Genomic DNA, 19,524 nt, shown 5'->3' on the forward strand with positions numbered 1-19,524 from the left:
TCGCGACACGCTTCCATCCCCCTCCCAGTTCGGGGTGGCCCCGGGCCCGGGAGGAGGGCGGGAGGTGGGGGGAAGCCCCGGCCGCGCCGCCCCTAGCCCCCCTCCCCGGGGGCCGGCCCGCGCGCCGCCCCCGCCCCCGCGCCCGCCCAGTCTGCGCGTCCTCCCGGGGAGGGGTCTGGGGGCGCGGCGCCCCACATAACACTCCCCCTCCTGCGCTCGGAGCCACCCCTCTCCCCTCCCTTCTGCGAACACCACCGCCTCCCCTGCCACCGCCGCCACCTCGCCCGACGCGCCGCAGCTCGCCGCGGCCGGTGGGCGGTGCGCGGATCGTGCGCGCCGGGGGCGCCAGATGTGCAGTCCCCGCCGCCGCCAGTGACCCAGCCGCAGCCCCGGCGGGAGCCGGCCGCCTTCCCGATGCTGCGGGGGCGACCTTGAGCGCGCCCCGCTTTCTCTCGGCGGGGACCCCGACACCGCGAGCGCTGTGCTCGGTCCTGCCCTCTCCGGCCCGGCTTGCCCTGCATTCGGACATGGAGGGGGCCGCTGCGCCCGCGGCCGGCCCGGACTTGGGGCCGGGGGCGCCAGGCTCTCCGCCGGAGGCGGGGGCGAGTGCAGCCCCCTCGGCGGCGACCCCGGAACCCAGGAAGCCGCACGGTGTGAAGCGGCATCACCACAAACACAACTTGAAGCACCGCTACGAGCTGCAGGAGACCCTGGGCAAAGGCACCTACGGCAAAGTCAAGCGGGCCACCGAGAGGTTTTCGGGCCGAGTGGTGAGTTGGGGGGACACCCGGCGGGCTCGGTCTAGACGCGGCTGGGGACGCAGCGCTCACGCGACGGGGTTTGGGGGCGCAGAGGGGGGGTCTCTGGTCCGAGAGGGGGCTTCCCCGGAACCCCCAGACAGATTCCTCACTCTCACCCCGCCCCCGCCGCTCCAGCCCCCCGTGGCTCAGGCGTGTCTTTCTCCCGAAACACTTGTTACATCCTGTCTGCGCATATTTTGGGGGTTTTGATCCCAGCAGCAAAGTAGTGTTTATGATTTGCAAACACTTTGCACCATCGGGACCGTTGGGGTCTCCCTCGCAGGCACGCATTCATGCCCTGGAATGCCTTATTGCTGTAACTCCACACACAGCCACATCCGCAGCTCGGAGCTGGTTCGCCTGGTCCCGTATCCTATGGATGAATGAGACCCGCCCCCCCCCCCCCATCCCCCGCTCCCCTTCATCCTCCCAGTCCCCGTCGCCGCGGTGCTGAGGTCGCTGCAAGGGAGGACGGACTCCTGCCTGTTTTTAAGAGAGAAGGTTAGGGAATAGAAGTGAAGGTTCAACACTCATGCCTGAGGGTTGTGACAGTTTGCTGCTGGCTTCTGGAAGGACTGAAATGCCTAGGGCATGGATAGCCACACTGAGTTGCAGATTCAATGGCCTTTCAGGCCCCGGCTGCAAGACTGCTGTATTGTGTAAGGGGTCTGACCCAGCCTCCCCACTCTTTGTGACAGCTGTAACCCTGCCAGGGTCCTAAGGCCATTTACTCAGCCCCAAGTAACATCTTGAGTGCTTTGGAGTCTTTGCATTGTCCCAACTTTGGCTTGTTGTCATTTTCCTTTCTGCAGAACAGGCCCTTGCAATCCACGCTGCTTGTGGCTAGAGGGTTGGGTTTAAAGTGACTGACTATTGCAGAAAGATTTTGTGTGGTGTGTGGCAGAAAATTAACATGGTTCTTTCATTTTCAGCGTTATCAGATGGATTTTAATCGATTGAGGGCCAAAGTCAGGAAGTAATTATGAAACTCCTTGTGCACACTTTTGGGGGGTGTTTGGGAGCCCAGGGTTGCTTATAAACTTAACAAATGATCACAGGGGAAAAGCAAAATGGGCTGCTGAATAAAGTAAGTGGTGGGTTGATGTCAGTATTTTTCTTTTGCATCTGTGCAGTGACAGTTCTGTGGACAAAGCCTGACACCAATCAGAAAGTTCAGCCAGCCCAATTCTCAAATATTGGTTTATCTGGATAATTCCTTCATTCTAGGCTTCACTCTTTGGGTTGATACAGCTTTATCCCAGATCCTAAAAATTAAAGTCCATTATAGATTAACTGGAAATTTGAGAGATTGTACATAGTATTTTAAAGCTGTCTCCTATCAACAAAATCTATAGCAAGTAGTCGAGAGGGCAGGTGCCATTTTTGTAGATTGAAAATTTTCAAGAGGAGATGCAGGAATGTCCTTTGAGGAGCACACTCGAAGGTCTGTGGAAGAGGAGGCTGAGAAACGTGCGCTTCATTCATGCTTTTTGTCTGAGGTGATATTCCCCAGGCTGGATGTTGAATAAGCAAAACCTAAGCCTAGCTCCTTGCTCATGTTGTCTTAATAGCTGTTGAAGAATCATGCTGGGAAGTTCGAAAGCGCAGTAATGAAAACCAGACGCGGTTGGAGCTGCAGGTTGAGGATGTGAGCTTGTGAGGGGTTGAGTGGTAAGGGTGTGTCTGGGATCTGTGAGGGGGCACAGACTCCGGAAGGCTGAGTAGCTTGCCGCCAACTGCAAGAGTGAAAGCTTGTCTTATGGCAGACATCTTTCTGAGCTTCACTGGGGCCTCAGGTATTCCCTCTGATAGCTGTCTGATCCACGGACTAGGATAGAACGAAAGGGATTGATTGCATCAGTAGGCGCGAGCCTGCCTTTCTCTTGTGGTGGGTGTCTCTTTCCCTTTATTTGCAGGAACTCTGAACATTCCTTCGGAATTTAATCGAATGGCCACTAGGGGGCGCCCTGAGAACGGAAGAGGCTCATTTCACAACAGCAAGCTGTTGAGTCCTCCTCTGTTGTCCAGCTCTCCGTTCAGTTTCCCATTGTGCTACTCATTACAGCTCAATCTCTTGTTTTACTCAAAGATTATGTAAAGATTCTCAATCTGGTAGCAGATCCACATCCAGAAACTGGCAATCCCCAGACTGCTTTCTACCTGATAAGCTTAGGATGTTAGCAAAATCATCTAAGTAGATGCATTAAGCAGATGAGAAAACAGATTGAGTGAAGGGAAGGCTTCCTTGACTTCAACTCCGTCCCCTCAGTCCCCCTCGTGGAGCACACTGCTCACAGATGGTGTCAGACCTTAAGTGAGAAACAGAAATTGTCAGGTGGAAAATTCCCTATGCCTGACTGGACAGAAAATAAAACATACGTTAGAAAAAATTGGTCAGCAAGTTGTTCTTGCCTGTACAGTGCTTGGTGACTCAGAATCTGTCAAGAGCAGCAAGAAATTTTCATCTGAAGTGTGACTTTGGAGTTTTCTTGTGGTTCCAAGGATACACTGAATATCCACTTGCTTTTGAGGTGCGATTCCAAATTCAGAGCACATTGTCTCAATTCTGCCTTTTAGGTCTTTGGGTAGAATTGCAAAGTGATGCTTTATTTTTGTTTGTACTCAAGCCTTTCCGAGCACTTTCCAAGAGGCGCCGCGCCTTTCAACTGCTTTGCCAATGTAAGTGGCCCAAGTACAGTGCTGGGTGTTAGGCTGCCTGAGATGCTATGAAATCAGCACCCTTGAGACAGAGAATTGTTTAAGAATCTTGTGGCTTTTAATTGCATGTCTGGAAGGGCCTTCTGAGTCAAACAGCACACCATGGAGCATCAGCATTCTGTGAAAGGCAGTTCGGAAGAGAGAGTTTGCAGAATCAGGAACTTGGAGTCAGCTGGTCCAGCCCTCTACGTGGTCCAGGCATTCTCCAGGCATCCTTTTCATCCCAAATGTAGTCTTGCTGCTACTGTCTGGGCATGTCTATGAGAAAGGACTCAAAGTGGCTTCTTCCAGAGTTTATAAGCTGCACAAGTGAGGCACTCTGGCAGAAGGACTAAGAGCCCTGGCTTATATTCAAATCCTGACTGATTCCTGACTAGCTTTGTGACTTTGGGCAAGCTATGTTAACCTTCAGAAGCCTCCATTTTCTCATCTGTAAAATGGGCTAATATAGTACCACCTCATGAACTAGTTGTAAGAATTGAATAAAATAACCTATATGAAAGTGAAAGTTGCTCGGTTGTGTCTGACTCTTTGTGACCCCATGGACTATACAGTCCATGAAATTCTCCAGGCCGGAATACTGGAGTGGGTAGCTGTTCCCTTCTCCAGTGGATCTTCCCATCCCAGGGATTGAACCCAGGTCTCCCACATTGCAGGTGGATTCTTTGCCAGCTGAGCCACCAGGGAAGCCCTTAGAAAGCCTTAAAAGGGGAAATTAGCAAATTCAGTTTCTTTTTTTAGCAGATTTTTTTCCCCTTCATTTCACTTGGACTTTCATTTAGGTTTTAAGACCATCAGAGAGGCATGATGCATTGGACAATTAACTCACTCAGAGAGAGGTAGGAGAAATAAGCAACTTTTCAGGTTAATTAGGGAAGTGCACCCATAGGAAGCCAAGACCATCAGCCAGATTCTGATAGGATCTGAACACATTTCTAAGGCCTTGAATTTGGGCTTTGTTTATTGCACAACTTTCGTTTTGATACAGTTTCGGGCAGGGCTGCAGAGCGGGCCCTGTGTTATAACATGGCATTTTCTTTGAGCCAAGCTCCCTGGACCCTCAGGCTGCACTGAGAATTGCCAAAAAATCCAAGAGCAAAAATAAACAACGTTTTGGGGAGAGGTGTTATGCGATCAGCTCACCGTCAACTAAGTTCAACTCTCTCTCTGCTCCAAGTTATCTCTTGTGAGTAGTTTGAGGTGTGGTGTGAGCAGGAAGCAGGTCTCCGGGAGGGTCTGGCATGGGAATGGCAGAGCTGGTGGGTCAGTTGTGCCCCCAAATTACTATGATGCCTTGGGATGGGTGATGGAGCATCCTTACCCGGCAAAGCAACTGATTTGACTAAAAGTGGGCATTTTAAGCACTGGCCCAAAGTTATTCATAGCTTGATGCTGGAAAACTGCAGCTCAGGGGTGCAAATTAGTAAGCTGGCCTGCCGAACCAGGGGTGGATGACTGTCATATGCAGGGTGGCTGGGGTACCATATTGCAGCTAAGGCCCAAACCCAGTTTTAAGGTATAAGGGACCTCGACAGATGTGTAGTCCAAACTTTTCATCCATCCTTAAGGTGAGAAAAATAAGGCACAGAATTGTCAAGTGACTTCTCTGAGGTTGCACAGCTGGTAACTGAGTAGGCTGAGTCTAAAAAACCCGATTCTTCATTTGGTATTTCTCCATCACTCATTTAATACATCTTTACTAGAACAAGACATGATCTTTACTCTTAAAGAGTTTATAATCTAAAAAAAAAAAAGAGTTTATAATCTAGTAGCAATGATGAAATGTACTTACAAATATTGAACTAATTCTGCTCAGTTCAGCAAAGATTTATTACCATCTGCCATATGCTTCTCACCATGTTAAATTCTGGGGCATACACATGGATAAGACCTAAGGAACTTATAGTCTGGTGGAAGAGACAAGAGTGAGCAGTTGCTAGGCTGTGGGTATCTCTTCTGTACAGGAATTGATTACTTCTGGAGATTTTCAAGTTGAAACATAGCTCATTGAAGATCAGTTCATTAACTTGAGTGCCATGCTAGATAGGAACACCCCCTCCCTCAAATGCCACAACTGCTCTTATTACTACCAGCCAATATTTTTGAGAGTTAGGGGTATGTCAGGCTGTGCTAAGTGCTTTACAGATATTTTCTCATGTCTGATTGTCACCATGACCCTAAGAGGCACGCACTCACCTCAGACCCATTCAACAGATGGGGAAAACAATACTTGGGGAGTTTAAGTAACTTGCCCAGGGTTAAGTAGCAAGGAAGCATCAGACAAATCTATTTTGAGACCCACTGCTGCTGGAGACATGGAGAACCTTTTATCTTTGTTGTGACCTCCGGATTTGGATGTGGTATTTTGCTCCTGTTCAAGAGAACTAGCCATGAGGAGATGCTTTTCCTGAGAGGTTTCTCATTGTTCAGGAAGGGGATTGAGAGAGGGCCAGGGAATACTGTAGGATTGGGGAGGGCAAGGGCTGTTGAAGATGACCCTTGATTTGTATTTCCAAAGACCGAAATATGGAAGCTTTCAGGCAGAGGGCAGATTCTGGGGTGAGCAGGCCAGATGTCTTGGAATATGGGCTTTATGCAGTAGGAGGCAAGGCAGGTAAGATAGGAATAGGGGGATAATAATAACATTTAATAACAATAAATAATAGCAGCTAATTCTTCTTGAGTGCTTATAACGTGCCAGGTCCATTTAACTAATTTAATTCTCATAACAATCCTGTAATCGTCTCATCTTCCAGATGAAGAGGCTGAGTCACAGAGAGGTTCGCTAGCCTGCTGAGGTCACATGCTGCAGCAGAGTCGGGGCCTGGACTCAGGCAGTGTGAACGTGAAGACTGTGGCCAGCTCCCTTCCCCTAGGTGGGCTGAGCTGGGCTCTGATCACAGCGGGGCTCCGAGCCCAGGGATCTGCAGTACTGGCTTGGAGCAGGGAGCCAACCTGGAGGTTTTCTCAAGAGCTGAGCTATGAGAAGATAAAGATCGGAATGGTGTCAGGGGTGAGGGCGGGGAGAGAGGTCTGCTTGTTGGGCCACGAGTCTGTTAATGAAGCAGGTCCAGGAGCGCTTCTCCTGGGCACACACTGAGTTCTTTGTGCCTTCAGCAGCCTCAGGTTCTGGAATCCCTTGGGGCCCTCTGGAGGTCAGCTGGTTCACTTTGCAGCGACAGAAGTGCTCCCTCACCACTCCAGGATGTCTGATCTCATTTCCTCCCAGGAAGCTGCAGGAGATAAGGATTGAGTCAAGGTGTCTTGTCTGCTGACAAGTCCCATCCAGCCATCTTGGATCTGCTGTCCATTCCTAGCAGAGTGCCAGGCACATAGGAGGTCCCGGGCAAAAGGCTTGTGGGATGGCACAGAAGGGAATACAATAGTGAGTAACTATTTTAGGAGGTATGGGAGCTGTAGGTCATCACCCCTGACCTCAAAGAGCTTTCTGATTTGTGGGCTTGAAAAGACAATGGCTGGAAATGAATGGCGGGTAACATAGCAGTGTCTGCAAAGTCAGGCAGACCCTTCCCTGCTCGAATTCCCATTTGGTCTTGTGCTCGTGGAGAGGAGAGAGCCGTCCTGGCTGTGGCTTCCTGTCCTCAGTGGCCCCGGAGTCAGACAGCTTAAGTCTCATTTGTCTTTCCCACATGAAAGTCCTGGAGCATCTGTAAGTTATGATTTGCGAAGTATCTGCTTTAAAGCAGAATGCATTTATCATCCCGCCAGCCCAGACGACACTGTGCAGTGCAGGAATGAGAAGATCCCAGGCCCAGGGCCCAGGAGGGGCCGGGCCAGATGACCCACCCGTGAGTAGAGTCTGGCTGTATTGATAAAATTCTCTGGAAATGGTCCAGAGGCAGCCAGATGTTGACTTCACAGTGAGGCTCTTCAGTAAACTTTTAACTGCATGTTCAACCCGGGGCTGGGCTAAAGATTCCCTATCATGAAGACACAGCCTCCACTAGGGTCGTCCCATCTTTTCCTTTCCTTCTGGCAAGGTATATTTCCCGAGGGCTTCCTAAAGTGCCCAGGACAGTGGGAAGTTTCAGAACAGAATATGACAAGTCCTGCCATGGAGGTACTGAGGACTTAGTTGGGGCGTGTCATGAACACATCTGGAATAACTGAGCACAGCACAAGGGTATGAATGAGGAGGAAGAAATGGCTGTAGAATCAGACAGACTTGGGTTCCTATTCTCCCCTGCGGCTCAGCACCTGGATGATCCTGGGCAAAATCACATATTTCCTCTGAGCTTCTGTTTTCTCTTCTAGAAAATGCGGCTGCCAACATACAACAAAGTGGGATTGCCATGAGAAGTAGGACTGGGAGCCTTCCGATGCAGAGCTTGTGCATATTAGGCTCTTGGAAATCAGAGCTAGTGAGAAGTGCAAGCAACGAGCACCTTGGTGGCCTTCTTATTCCTGGTCGTGGCTGTCCCTGCTTTAAACTTTCGCATGGGTGGCTGAGGACTTAAACTCTGAATTTGCATATCCTTCAAGTCCTGCCTGGCTGCCCAACTCTTGCTTCCATATCCTCTTGTCTTGGGCCTGTATCAGTTTCCTCCAGAGCTTGTGGGTTTGATGATTTGTCTGTACACACACCCTCCCCTTCCTCCCCCATTAGGAGGGAGGCAGGGTCACTGTCTTACCACTGCATCCTGGCCTGTAGCCAGGCAATATAGTAGATGCTCAGTGTGAATGAATGAATGAATGAATAAACAGCTGCATGAAGAGTGCACCAGCAGTCCTGAGAAGGGAGGGGGTCTGTGGAGGTGGGAGGCAGCAGGGAAGGCCCCTTGGGCCCCCATCCTCCCCCTTTTCCGGGTCACCCCCCTCCTTATCACCCTTTGGACAGCTGTGGAGGGTCGGCCCAGCATGGCCAGGTGCCTCTCCATCATAGCTCTGCGCTGAGGCTGCAGGGAGGAAGAAGGGAGCTGATTCTCACCCTTGGCGGCTGCTTCCCGCAGTTCTTTGCAACTCTCTGGTCTCCCTGGTCACTCCCACACTTCCGGGAGCCACCAGCAACCGCCCCCCTTCACTGCATCCCCCACCCTGTCTGAGAATCCCCGGTGATCAGCTCTGGGAGTAGGCAAGCTTGAGATGCAAAATGCATTTGCAAGATTTTCAAAACATTTTCTCCCTGGGTTGTAAATCAAGTACTTAAAGAATTGTAAACCAGCTGGAGTGCAGAGTTAATGTATGTCTGGAAAAAAACACCGTCGTGATTTGCCTTTAAAACTTGAGAAAAGAATTCCACTTGGTTTACTTTCCTTAGAGGTATTGAGGGGCAGCTGGAGGTGTTTAATGGGAGGGTGCTAAGAGGCCGCCATGGTTGGTTCCCTCTTTCCCTGGAAGGGAGGGGAAGGGCGGTGTCCAGATGGCTCAGAGCGCAGCTTGCATCTCTGTGGCCAAAGGGGCAATTCCCCAGTGTAAGAAAAGGGAGCTGCTGCTTTGTCAGTGTTTCCTTACGATCCCATCCCCTCCCGCTGGTGTCACACTTTGTGTATTGCTAGTTCTTCTGACTCTAAAGCCACGGAGGCAACTGATGGGTGCAGGTTGGAGGGAATCCTTGCTGGCTGTTGTCATTTCATTGTGATTGGGCTCAGTTCATGTATGATTCACCCCAGCTGCCAAGGACACTCATAACCCCAAGCTCCTACAGGAAGGTGGAAGGAAAGTGTACAAAAGGAGTGGTTCTGAGTCTGCCTCTGGAGCCAGGCACTGGGGTTTGAGACCCTGCTCTAACATCCTGTGTAAATTTGAGACTCAGTTTCTTCATCTGTGAAATGGGGAGTGGTTGTGAGGATCAACGAATTGTCTGTCGAATTCTTAGAAAAGTGTTTGGCCCATAGAGAAATGTTATTCTTGAAGGAGCCCTCTTCTTGGGAAAGGCGGGACAGGGGCTCAGCTGTCTTTGTATCTCCAGTAGCCTGGGCACGGGACAGCACACAGTAGGTGCCCCAGTGTTGAATCCCTTTTCTTCACCTATAAATCGAGAGACCAAGACAAAATGCTCAGCAAGGTCCCTGCCAGCTCATAGGAAGAGAATCCTGGGATTTGCTGAATGGAACTGATGAAACAGACTTCATTTCCTCTTGCCTGGTTTTTGGCAGGAGGTCTCTTTGTTGCGGGAAAGGGAAGTATCTTTGGCTCCCCAAACCCTTTTAAGATTGTTTGGTGCAGGCTTTGTCAAGTGTAGGGAGAGCCTGCATTTCCTTTCAGCTCAAGGCAGACATTGCTTTTTAAGCTTGTTTATGAAGTGGGTTCTGGACAACCCATGTGAGTTAGAAAATACTTTCAAAGAAGCTATCAGTTTTCTCATCTATAAAATGGCATGATGGTAGAACCTACTTCCCAGGTTGTCAGGGACTGTGCCAAGAACAGTGCCTGACATGTAGCTGGTTGTCAATAATTATAGACTGTTATTATTCAGGATTCAGAGGAAGGCAGTCTCATGTTCTGCTGGGTTGCTTGATGGGATCTTCACTCATTCCTTGGGTACTTTTAGTTTAGGGGACTTTGCCTTGGAGGCTGGAGGCCTGTGGCCACCTCTGCTCTCTGTTGTGCATTTGGGTGTCCCGTGCTTTTAGCAGTGATGGGGGGCATTCGGCATCCAGGGAGTTCCTGCATCCGGGGGACAGGTGGGTGGAGGCAAGGCTTCAAGGAGGAGGCCCTCTCCCCACGGAAAGGCATGTGTTTGGCAGCCTCATTTAAAAGGCAGAATAGATGCTCATGTTTACTACTCTGCCATCCTTAAAGATGAAGTCACGCCATCAGACTCACTTCTGTGGAGCACTTTATATCCGCCAGGCCTTGGGGTAAGTGTGTTGCCTGCATCGTCTCACTGAATTCCTGGTCATTCTTAGACCCTCCCTCCTCCAAGAGAGATGCTATCACAGCCCCCGTTTTACTGCAGAGGGAACTGAAGCCCCCAGGGATGCACTGTCTGTGACGACCTGGGGATGATGGCTGGAATGAAACTCACGTCTGTCTGAGCTCTCGGCTGTGACTCTAGATGGCTTCCAAGAAGTAGAAACAGGTGTCAGTTTTCCTTCTGCCTCTCCCAGGTCGCACGTTTAAACATATTTGTGCACATTTTGGCTGAGCTCTTGTTCTGTGCCAGGCACTGTGTGGGCACTGGGGAGGCCGGGGCAAGGGGACAGAGTACAGCCTCTGCCCCAGAGGAACTCAACCAGCTCTGGGTTCTAGAACATGCAGCTGCCCTTTGTCATTTCTACATCCCCAGCCTCCCAGCCTTTGTGGTGCGCACTTACCCCTCCCGCCCGTCTATTGAAGGAGACCCATTCCCTGTTGTGTGTTTTTTCCCTTTCTCTCATCTCTTAGAATTTCATCTCTTTGTATCAGATACTTTGGTTATACAGCCTTGACTTTCTTGTTATCAACTAGAAGAGCTGCCAGCAAACTTTGAGAAGCTCTCAGCGGTCCTTGATGTAACATTCCAGCTTGTCTAGCTCTGGGTAGACTAGAAAGTGAATCTTTCTCACTTAGCAGAAGCCGTGGGAGGGAAGAGACTGAGACTTGGGTTGACCTGGTGAGCTCAGCCCAGCACATGGATGTGTTTGAATGGAAAGGCAGGACTGTGATGCACCCGCTCAGGAGAACCTCACTTTGCGTCTTCCTCACAGTTAATTGATCTCTGTTTCCCAGGCAGAATCAAATGGAATGCTCTGGGAGGGAATCAGTGTGTGAGTGGGAATGCTGGCAGCTGGTGGTATCAATCCTGGAGATGGGAGGGATGAAGTGGAAATCTCCACTGATTCGTAGCCACCTTCTTGAATGTGTAGGAAGGTCCAGAGTGGAAGGACGATCCTTTCCCTAATGATCATAATAGCAGGAAACACGCATTGAATGGTGCATGTATGCCAGGCACTGTTCTAACCACTTTAGGGGCCTTCTCTCCTTTGAACCTGCATTATTAGTATGTTCATTTTGCAGACTGGGAAGGAAAGTCTTAGAGAAGTCACATGACTTTCGCAGAGTCATGGAGCTGGGCTCTAGGCCTGGGCCATCTGCCTTCAGGTTCGAGGTAGTAATTGCTGGGCCTCTCACGGGTGTGGATCCTTGGAATCTTCTGCAGCTTCCTGCTTTGGTTCTTCACACACACTTGGGGGCCAGGGGTGGAGTCCCACTGAAGCCAGCCAGACTCACTGTTGTCTCCGGGCTTGTGAAAATAGCAACTGGAGGAACTTGTTTCTGTGAAGCCAGTTGTTCCATGTCTTACTCCTGGTGCCTGGTTCCGTGTCTGGTGCACAGGAAGAAGGCGGTCCATGTTGGTTGAATGGCTGTGGAGTGTTAGGAGTCTGGGGATGTGGTCAGGAAGCTTGGGGGCTGGTTCCTCCATTGCACCATGTGGGCCGCTTGACCTTGGGAGAATTATATCCCCTTTTCTGTACTTCTTCAGCTACTTTCTCTGTGAGATGAGCGTTCTAGGATTGATTTGGACTTCCACTCCAGCCCCATCCAGATTCTGCAATTGGTGAGCCTTTAGGTCTGGTCTCCAAATTGCTTCAAAGTGGGAGTCACTGAATCCTCCGTTGTTGGTCTCCCTTCCCTGGAAGGCGGGCTCTCCCAGGGCTTGGATTTCCACCAGTTTTGTCTCCTGCTGTAGCCCAAGTGCCTCGCACAGTGCCTGGCAAATCAGTATTGTTGACCTGCCTGCATGCATGCCTGAATGAATGATTGCAGGTATCTCTCTTGCTGGTGAAATCTCAGGATATCAAAAATTCTGTCACTAAAGCCCAAGAAGAAAGTTAAGCAGCAAAAGTACAATTTTCCAGGAAAAACACCCTCTTTATAAAGCCAAGATGCAGCCGAGATGGGGACAGTTATTATCCCTGCTAGCCGAGGGATTAGGGAGGCCGGCAGGATTCCTCGATTTTTCATCATCTGGTGAAGATTTTTGCAAACCACAAAGAAAACAAAACAAAAACAAAAACTCTCCCATCCCTCCCCTCCCCACCCCACCGCCTTCTTTAATGTCAAGCTGAAAGAGCCCTTGCTGGTTGAAACAGCTCATGAAGGAAGAAATTATAACAAATATTTTGCATTTCTCTGGTGGCGGCACAGTCTGAATTCCTTTCAGCCCCACAATGAGTTCTAATTTTATGAAATGTTTGGATTAGCCACCAATTTTCCGGTGGAATTTAGGAGGCTTGTATTCGTACTTATGCTTGAAGCAAAGAAATCTCGTAAAATCCATGCAAGGCCCAGTGGGATGTTGTAGCCAAGGACAAAATGACCGTCAGCGGAATGACGGGACGAGAGAGATCTCTTTGGCAGCTGTGGGCAGGCTTGGTGGATGATGGGATGTTCTTGAACCACGGTCTCTGGGGCTTGGCCGGGCTGCATACCACTTCCAACTGATCGTGGCCTATAAAAATTCCAGCCCAAGTACAATGCCTTGTACCTGACCTTGTTCTTTCGATTCCCAGAGCCAGAGAATGTTAGAGCATCTGGTAATTGGGTGAGAGGCATTTGATAACACATGGTGCTTGACCCCCCTCACCCCCCGGCATAGCACTGAGTGCCTTGTGTTATAATTTCCCGTTTACTAATCTCTTTCCTCCTCCAGACCTGCACTGTCTCTTGTGGACACATGTGCCTATTAAAGTTAACATTCATTACAATGAAATAAAATTAAAACCTTAAGTTCCTTAAGCCACATGGTAAGTGCTAGATAACCCTACGGGGCCAGTGGCAACCATCGGACAGTGTGGGGAAGATAATTTCCATCATCACAGAAAGTTCTAAAGGATGGTGTTGCTCTAGAGGCTGAGCTTAATGACAGCATGCTCCATCCGCTTCCTTGTTTATTAGCTCCATTCATAGCTCTTGTCACCATCTGTAATTACCTCTAAGCAACCTCATTCATCATCTTTTCTGCATTTCCAGGGTCTAGTACAGTTACCTAGTATATAGTAAGCATGGTGAAGATTTTGAGTAAATGAATGAAGTTGTCTGTCTGATTTAGCATCACTTTGCATGTAGCTGCCATATAGCAGACCTTGACTGAATACTTACAGAGTTGTAACGCTTGAATGGATTCACCTGATACCTGTCCAGCATGTAGTATATGTCAGGCATACTCTGTGCAAGGCTTAAAGGCTGTGATGGTGAGCAAATGGACATGACTCTAGTTAAGGAGCTTAGCCAGTCTAAGGGCTCTTAGATTTGCAGGGACATGGGAGTCTCTGGGTGTGCCTGTTAAAATGTACCATCCTTCACACCCACCCCAGAGAGCTTGGTCTAGCGGGGTAGGGGGACTTATGGAGACCTGGGAGTCTTCAGCAATTTAACCAAATACCACAAGGAAATGTGATGGGGTTGGTCCATGGTGTGTCCTTGGGAAACACAACAGTGGGAAGCTCTCTGCATTCATCTGAGGATATATCACCCCACTTTCTTCACTCCACACCTTTTGTGATAACTGGAGCCCTCCTAAGACCGCAGACCTTTATATTGGAGCCATAGTTTGAGATCTCTTTGTCTGTTATTATCCCATGGAGGAATAATAATAATAGCAAACAATTACTTAGCAGGAATTGGGTCAGGCAGTAGTCTAAGCTTGTTGAATCACTGACTTAATTCATGGTCCCCCTAAGAGATGCCCAGCATTATCATCCCCAATTGACAGTGGATAAACTGAGGCACAGAAAATTAAGTCACTGGCCCATGTTTACACTACTTGTAGGTGGAATTCCAACCCTGAAGTGCTGTGAAGCTGCTGCTCTCAGTCACTGGGCCTTGAGCTGCTGCTCCCCAAAAGTCAAATGTGCCTTTATATCCTTTTCTGCCAGTTACTCAGAATCAAAGTTCCAGGTATATTTATGAAATTCCTGTTTAGGGACTTAACACGTGTAGGCCTTAGGAACTCTGTGGATCTACAAATGCCCATCCCTGGCTTCAGGGAGCATAATTCGTTCAGACATTCCCTTGGGCTTAAGATGACCTTGCCCTGTGTGGTGCTGGAAGGTGAAAGAGGCTTGCAGCTCATAGAGGAGACAGAGGCAGGGGCAGGGACCTCCCAAAAAAGTGTTGCCCCCAGGTTAGGTTGTCCTCTGGACAGGAAGAGCAAAGCAAATCTTACCAACTAGCTGTTCCCTCATTTTGCTGCTTGGGACTCCGTTCTTTACATAGTTTTGCTATAGAATATGCCTATTTCGGGGCTTCCCCGGTGGCTCAGCAGTAAAGAATCCGCCTGCAATGCAGGAGCCCACAGGAGACGTGGGTTTGATTCCTGGGTGGGGAAGATTCCCTAGAGGAGGGCATGGCAACCCACTCTAGTATTTTTTTGCCCAGAGAATCCCTTGGACAGAGGAGCCTAGCAGGCTATAGTTCATAGGGTCGCAAAGAGTCAGACATGACTGGAGCGACTTAGCACACAAGCCCATATCACCCAGTAGGGGTTCTGAGTGTGGATATTTTGTGTGTATGATGGGGGGGATTCAACATAAGGAACGATGTGCCCTTTCCCCCCACCTAGCAAGGCAGGCAACCCCTTAGAGTTGAGAGATGCCAGAACTCCTGACCCTCTTGGGAGAACCTTGAAAGAAGGAGAATAAAGTGAGCTTGGTAGGATAATCACCCTCCGTAAGTGTTTCCATGCCTCATTCCATTTCACAGTGACTCTGTCGTGAAGTGACCATTATCCTTACTTTGCGCTTAGAGAAGTTGATCCTCAGAAAGGGTAACTCATCTGCTCAAGGAAGCAGGGTAGCACCTGAGTTAAAGACTCAGGCACATTTGACCCCACTGTGGGCTCTTCCCCCTACACTGTGGGTTCTCCATCCCGCTGAGCATTAGAATAGCCTAGGGCCCTTTTAGAAGCTCTCGAGGATGGGGCCCATTTTTGAACAGATGCCTCAGTGCATAGCTGAGTCCATGGTGGAGCCTGTTGACAACAGGGGCCCTAGGGTCTGCAACTCCTGAAGGTGTCCCCTCTATGCCTGGTCACCCTAGGACCTTGCCCGCAGCAAGGCAAGGCCCCTCCCCTGTGTGGCCTCCTTCCTCCAGGGAGGGCTGGTGGGGCCTAAGCCATCCCACTGGACCTGAGCCGGGGACCTTTTGCTCCGTTGCATCAGAGGCTGCCCGTAAATCGGCAGCTGGCTTGTTTTCTTTTTAGGCTTCAATTGTAGCGACCTTTGTGCGTCTGTTTATTTCAGGGAAATAATTCCATCCTGCAAAATCGATTCCCTGAGTGCTACAGAAGTACATTTGGAGGGACTTCTTTACTGGGGTGACCCGAATTGTCCCCTTTCAAAAGAGGCTACAGCTGTTCCTTGTCTCCCAACCCCCGTCTCCCTTTGCCCTCTGACACCGTCCTCTCAACCTCGTATTTGGAAGGTTTTGCTGCAGGATTTTTACTTACACACATTTCTGCATATGGCCTATTTGTTAATAACAATAATTTAAAAAGCAGTTTCGTAGCACGTACTGTATGTTGGACAGTATTGGGCATTTTTTATACATTGTCTCATTGCATTTCGCCTTTTCTTGGCAATAATGAGTGTAAACACTTCTGAAATCTGGGGATCTTTATCCTTGAGTGGGGGAAGTTACAGTTGTAGCCTGGTTTGCTGGTGTTTTTTGGAGGATGAGGAGAGGGGGCTTCCCGGGTAGCTCAGTTGGTAAAGAATCCACCTGCAATGTAGGAGACTCCAGTTCAATTCCTAGGTTGGGAAGATCCGCTAGAGAAGGATTAAGCTTCCCACTCAAGTATTCTTGGGCATCCCTGGTGGTTCAGATGGTAAAGAATCCACCTGCAATGCGGGAGACCTGAGTTTTGTCCCTAAGTTGGGAAGACCCTCTGGAAAAGGGAATGGCTACCCACTCCAGTATTCTTGCCTGGAGAATCCCTTGGACAGAGGAGCCTGGCAGGCTGCAGTCCATGGGGTCACAAAGAGTTGGACATGACTGAGTGACTTTCATTCTTCACTTTCACACACTGGGAGGATGAGATGTCCCATGGATTATAGAAGCTGCCATATTGGGGCAGTTGGCTTGGCTGGGATGGTGGTCGGTCATTGGCTGATTGAACAGAAGAGGGCAGGAAAAGCAGAAAGCAGCCCAGCAGTCTCTAGGATTCAACCTGCCATGAGTCCCAATCAAGAAAGTGGAGAATTATCATTAGTCTGATGCATTGGTCAAGTGGAAATACTAAAAAGTTATAAGAGAGCTCCGTATATATTTTTTCAGGTAATTGAAACTCGTCCATGTACAAGCCAGTCTTTTTAAAAAAATTGTAGCCGTTTCTTAAGGAAATGTTTCTCAAGATTTCTCAAGATGTACACTTCCTTCCTTCTTAAAGCAAAGTACCTCGAAGGTAGTTAAACATTTTCTTGATGTCTTTGGGGGAACTTCTAGACTGTTCTCAGTGCTGTATTGTGGCGATCCCATGCCTGCTGTTCATAGTTTCTCAATCTGCTCCTTCATCAGCTTCCATGACTTTTTGTGACCCTTTTACACGATAATGTTTTTCTTTCACCTCTAGCAAACATAATGCATGCTCGGTAACTGAAAACTCACAAGGTACAGAAAAGTTAAAGATGAAAGGTAAAGCTAGTTATCCTGCCTTGATCCATCAGTGAGGCTGTCTGTAGTGGCTTCCTAGTTTCATGTTCCCACTTCCCTACAGATTTGCCATGACAAGCTTATTAGAACCATGGTAGCAGGAAGACGCTGGGCGACCATATTCAGGGGCTCAGTGGATAGATTCTAGGCCATTTCTTGGAGTGGCTTTTCTAAGAGTTTATTTCCCTTCCTCATACAATCTTCAGAGATGAATGGGCCACAAATCTAGAAATGAATCTAGAAATGAACCTAGAGTCTAGAATCGTGACAGTGAATCTAGAAAAGTACTGTTTTCTCATGTAATGGAATGAGCCATTTTGGGGGGAGTTGGGCCAGCCAGACTCACTCAGTTTAGTATGTGGGTGAGCTGGTTCTGTTGATTCAGGGTCCACTGCATTTTCCATTTTGTTCACATTTTGCCTGTGTTCCAGATTGTGGGTTAAGGGATAAATGACTTCGGAGTATTTGGAAAACTAAAACCAGGAGAAAACCTACCTTCACCTCATTCACCTAGGTTGCTCAAGTGACAGATTTTTTAACTTCTGAAGGAGTAGGAAGCAGGATGCAGGGCTTTCCTGGTGGCTCAGTGATAAAGAATCCGCTTGCCAATGCAGGAGACAGATTCGATTCCTGGCCTGGGAGGATCCCACATGCTGTGGAGCAACTAAGCATGCTCGCCACAGCTATTGAGCCTGTGCTGTAGAGCCAGGGAACCACAATTGCTGAAGCTTGCATGCCCTAGAACCCGTGCTCCGGCAAAAGGGAAGCCACTGCAATGAGAAGCCCGCATACTGCAACTGGAGAGTGGCCTGGGCTTGCTGCAACTAAAGCCTGCACGGCCACAAAGACCCAGCACAGCCAAAAATAAATACATAAATAAATAAAATTAATTAAAAAAAGAGAAGCAGGATGCAGCCTCCTCTTCAGCATGCCAGACCTACTGTCTTTTTGAACATCAGTCTTAGATTAATACCGAGATGGACGCAGAAACACACTTGAAAGCAACTTGCATCAGTCTCCATACATAGCTTACATTTTATGACCTGCTTAGAGATGCAGGGCGCATAAATCTCGGGGAGGACGGTCTTATTTACTTGTTCGTGTTTTCTGCAGATGGGGCGCTTGCATCAGAGCCTGGCTGGCCTCAGATGTCGGCTCCAGGATATTTTAGCTGAACTGTATGAGTCCATTAAACAAATGTAAGAGTTTTGGGGCAAGGAGGGCTGTGTCTCAAACCAAATGTTTTACATGGAGAACATCTGGGGAATATTGGTATTTGTGTGTACAGTACATCAGAAAGCAGCTTGGCGGGCTTCAGCTGGGATGTTTCTGGCCTGTGGTTGCTGGATTTGACAGTTTTGTTGTAAGGGAATGGTTCTTATGAAGTGTTGCCATAAAGGCAAGGCTTGGTCCAGGAAGGGGTGTCCTCGTTTAGCCGTGCACTCAAATTGCTCTGATTAGCTCTCCGGCCAGATCGCCCACGGGGAATAGTTCTATATCTGAACTAGTTTTTCCCCAAGGTTTAAATGACAGAAAAAGGAAGCATCGCAGTGCTAGGACTTGGGGTGTTTCTTCTTTTCCCTGTGGTTCCATTTGATGACACTTGGAAACAGGTATGTCCCAGGTAGTATTGGGTGCACAATTCAGGTACCTCGGTTGAACTTGGGATGTTGCATTGATGACCTGCAGGGACTCGGGGCACTCCTTTCCCCAGTATTAGTTTCCTTCTTCTGCAAAATAAGTAGCCTGCCTTATGGGTTGTAGAAAGTGCAAAATAAAGTGGATGACATTGTATACATGGCAGTTGTTGTTTAGTCGCTAAGTCACGTCCGACTTTTTGTGACCCCATGGATTGTGTAGCCCGCCAGCCTCCTCTGTCCATTGGGTTATCCTGGCAAGAATGCTGGGGGGAGGGGAGCACAATTCAGTTTATAACAACTGGTAAATATTTTATAGGGGCTTCCCAGGTGACGCAGTAGTAAGGAATCCCCTACCAATGCAGGAGACTCGGGTTTGATCCCTAGATTGGGAAGATCCCCTAGAGTAGGAAATGGCAACCCGCTCCAGTATTCTTGCTTGGAAAATTCCATGGACAGAGGAGCCTGGTGGGCTACAGTCCATGGGGTGGCAAAGGGTTGGACATGACTGAGCACACACACACACATATTTTATAGGGGTGAACATCATTTGGCAGAGAATATAGTTGGACTTCCTGTACCTCTTTTGCAAGATAGATCAAAATGACCTGACTGGACCCCCTGTCAACCAGAAAAGAAAAGGGCAAAACTCCATAATAATTTACTCTGGCTTTATTGGGGCGTGAGAGGAAATTGTAAAAATTAACCTTCCTGGGTCCTGATGATGGTATTTTGACTAGTACTAGTGAAGTGAAGTAGTCAGAGGTCCATCTTAT

General features: G+C 48.9%; 1 protein-coding gene across 1 annotated transcript in view; it reads left to right on the forward strand.

The window, feature by feature from the left end:
- The first annotated feature begins 267 nt into the window (after window positions 1–267).
- The window catches only part of NUAK1 (NUAK family kinase 1), a 78,986-nt gene continuing 59,729 nt past the window's right edge, over window positions 268–19,524 (forward strand). The window contains exon 1 of the mRNA XM_027541899.1: window positions 268–770. Coding sequence (XP_027397700.1) covers window positions 528–770 — 243 coding nt within the window. The 5' untranslated portion in view covers window positions 268–527. The remainder of the gene's footprint in view (window positions 771–19,524) is intronic.

Source organism: Bos indicus x Bos taurus, chromosome 5, assembly GCF_003369695.1.
Source record: "Bos indicus x Bos taurus breed Angus x Brahman F1 hybrid chromosome 5, Bos_hybrid_MaternalHap_v2.0, whole genome shotgun sequence".
In the NCBI taxonomy this organism is placed as follows: domain Eukaryota; kingdom Metazoa; phylum Chordata; class Mammalia; order Artiodactyla; family Bovidae; genus Bos; species Bos indicus x Bos taurus.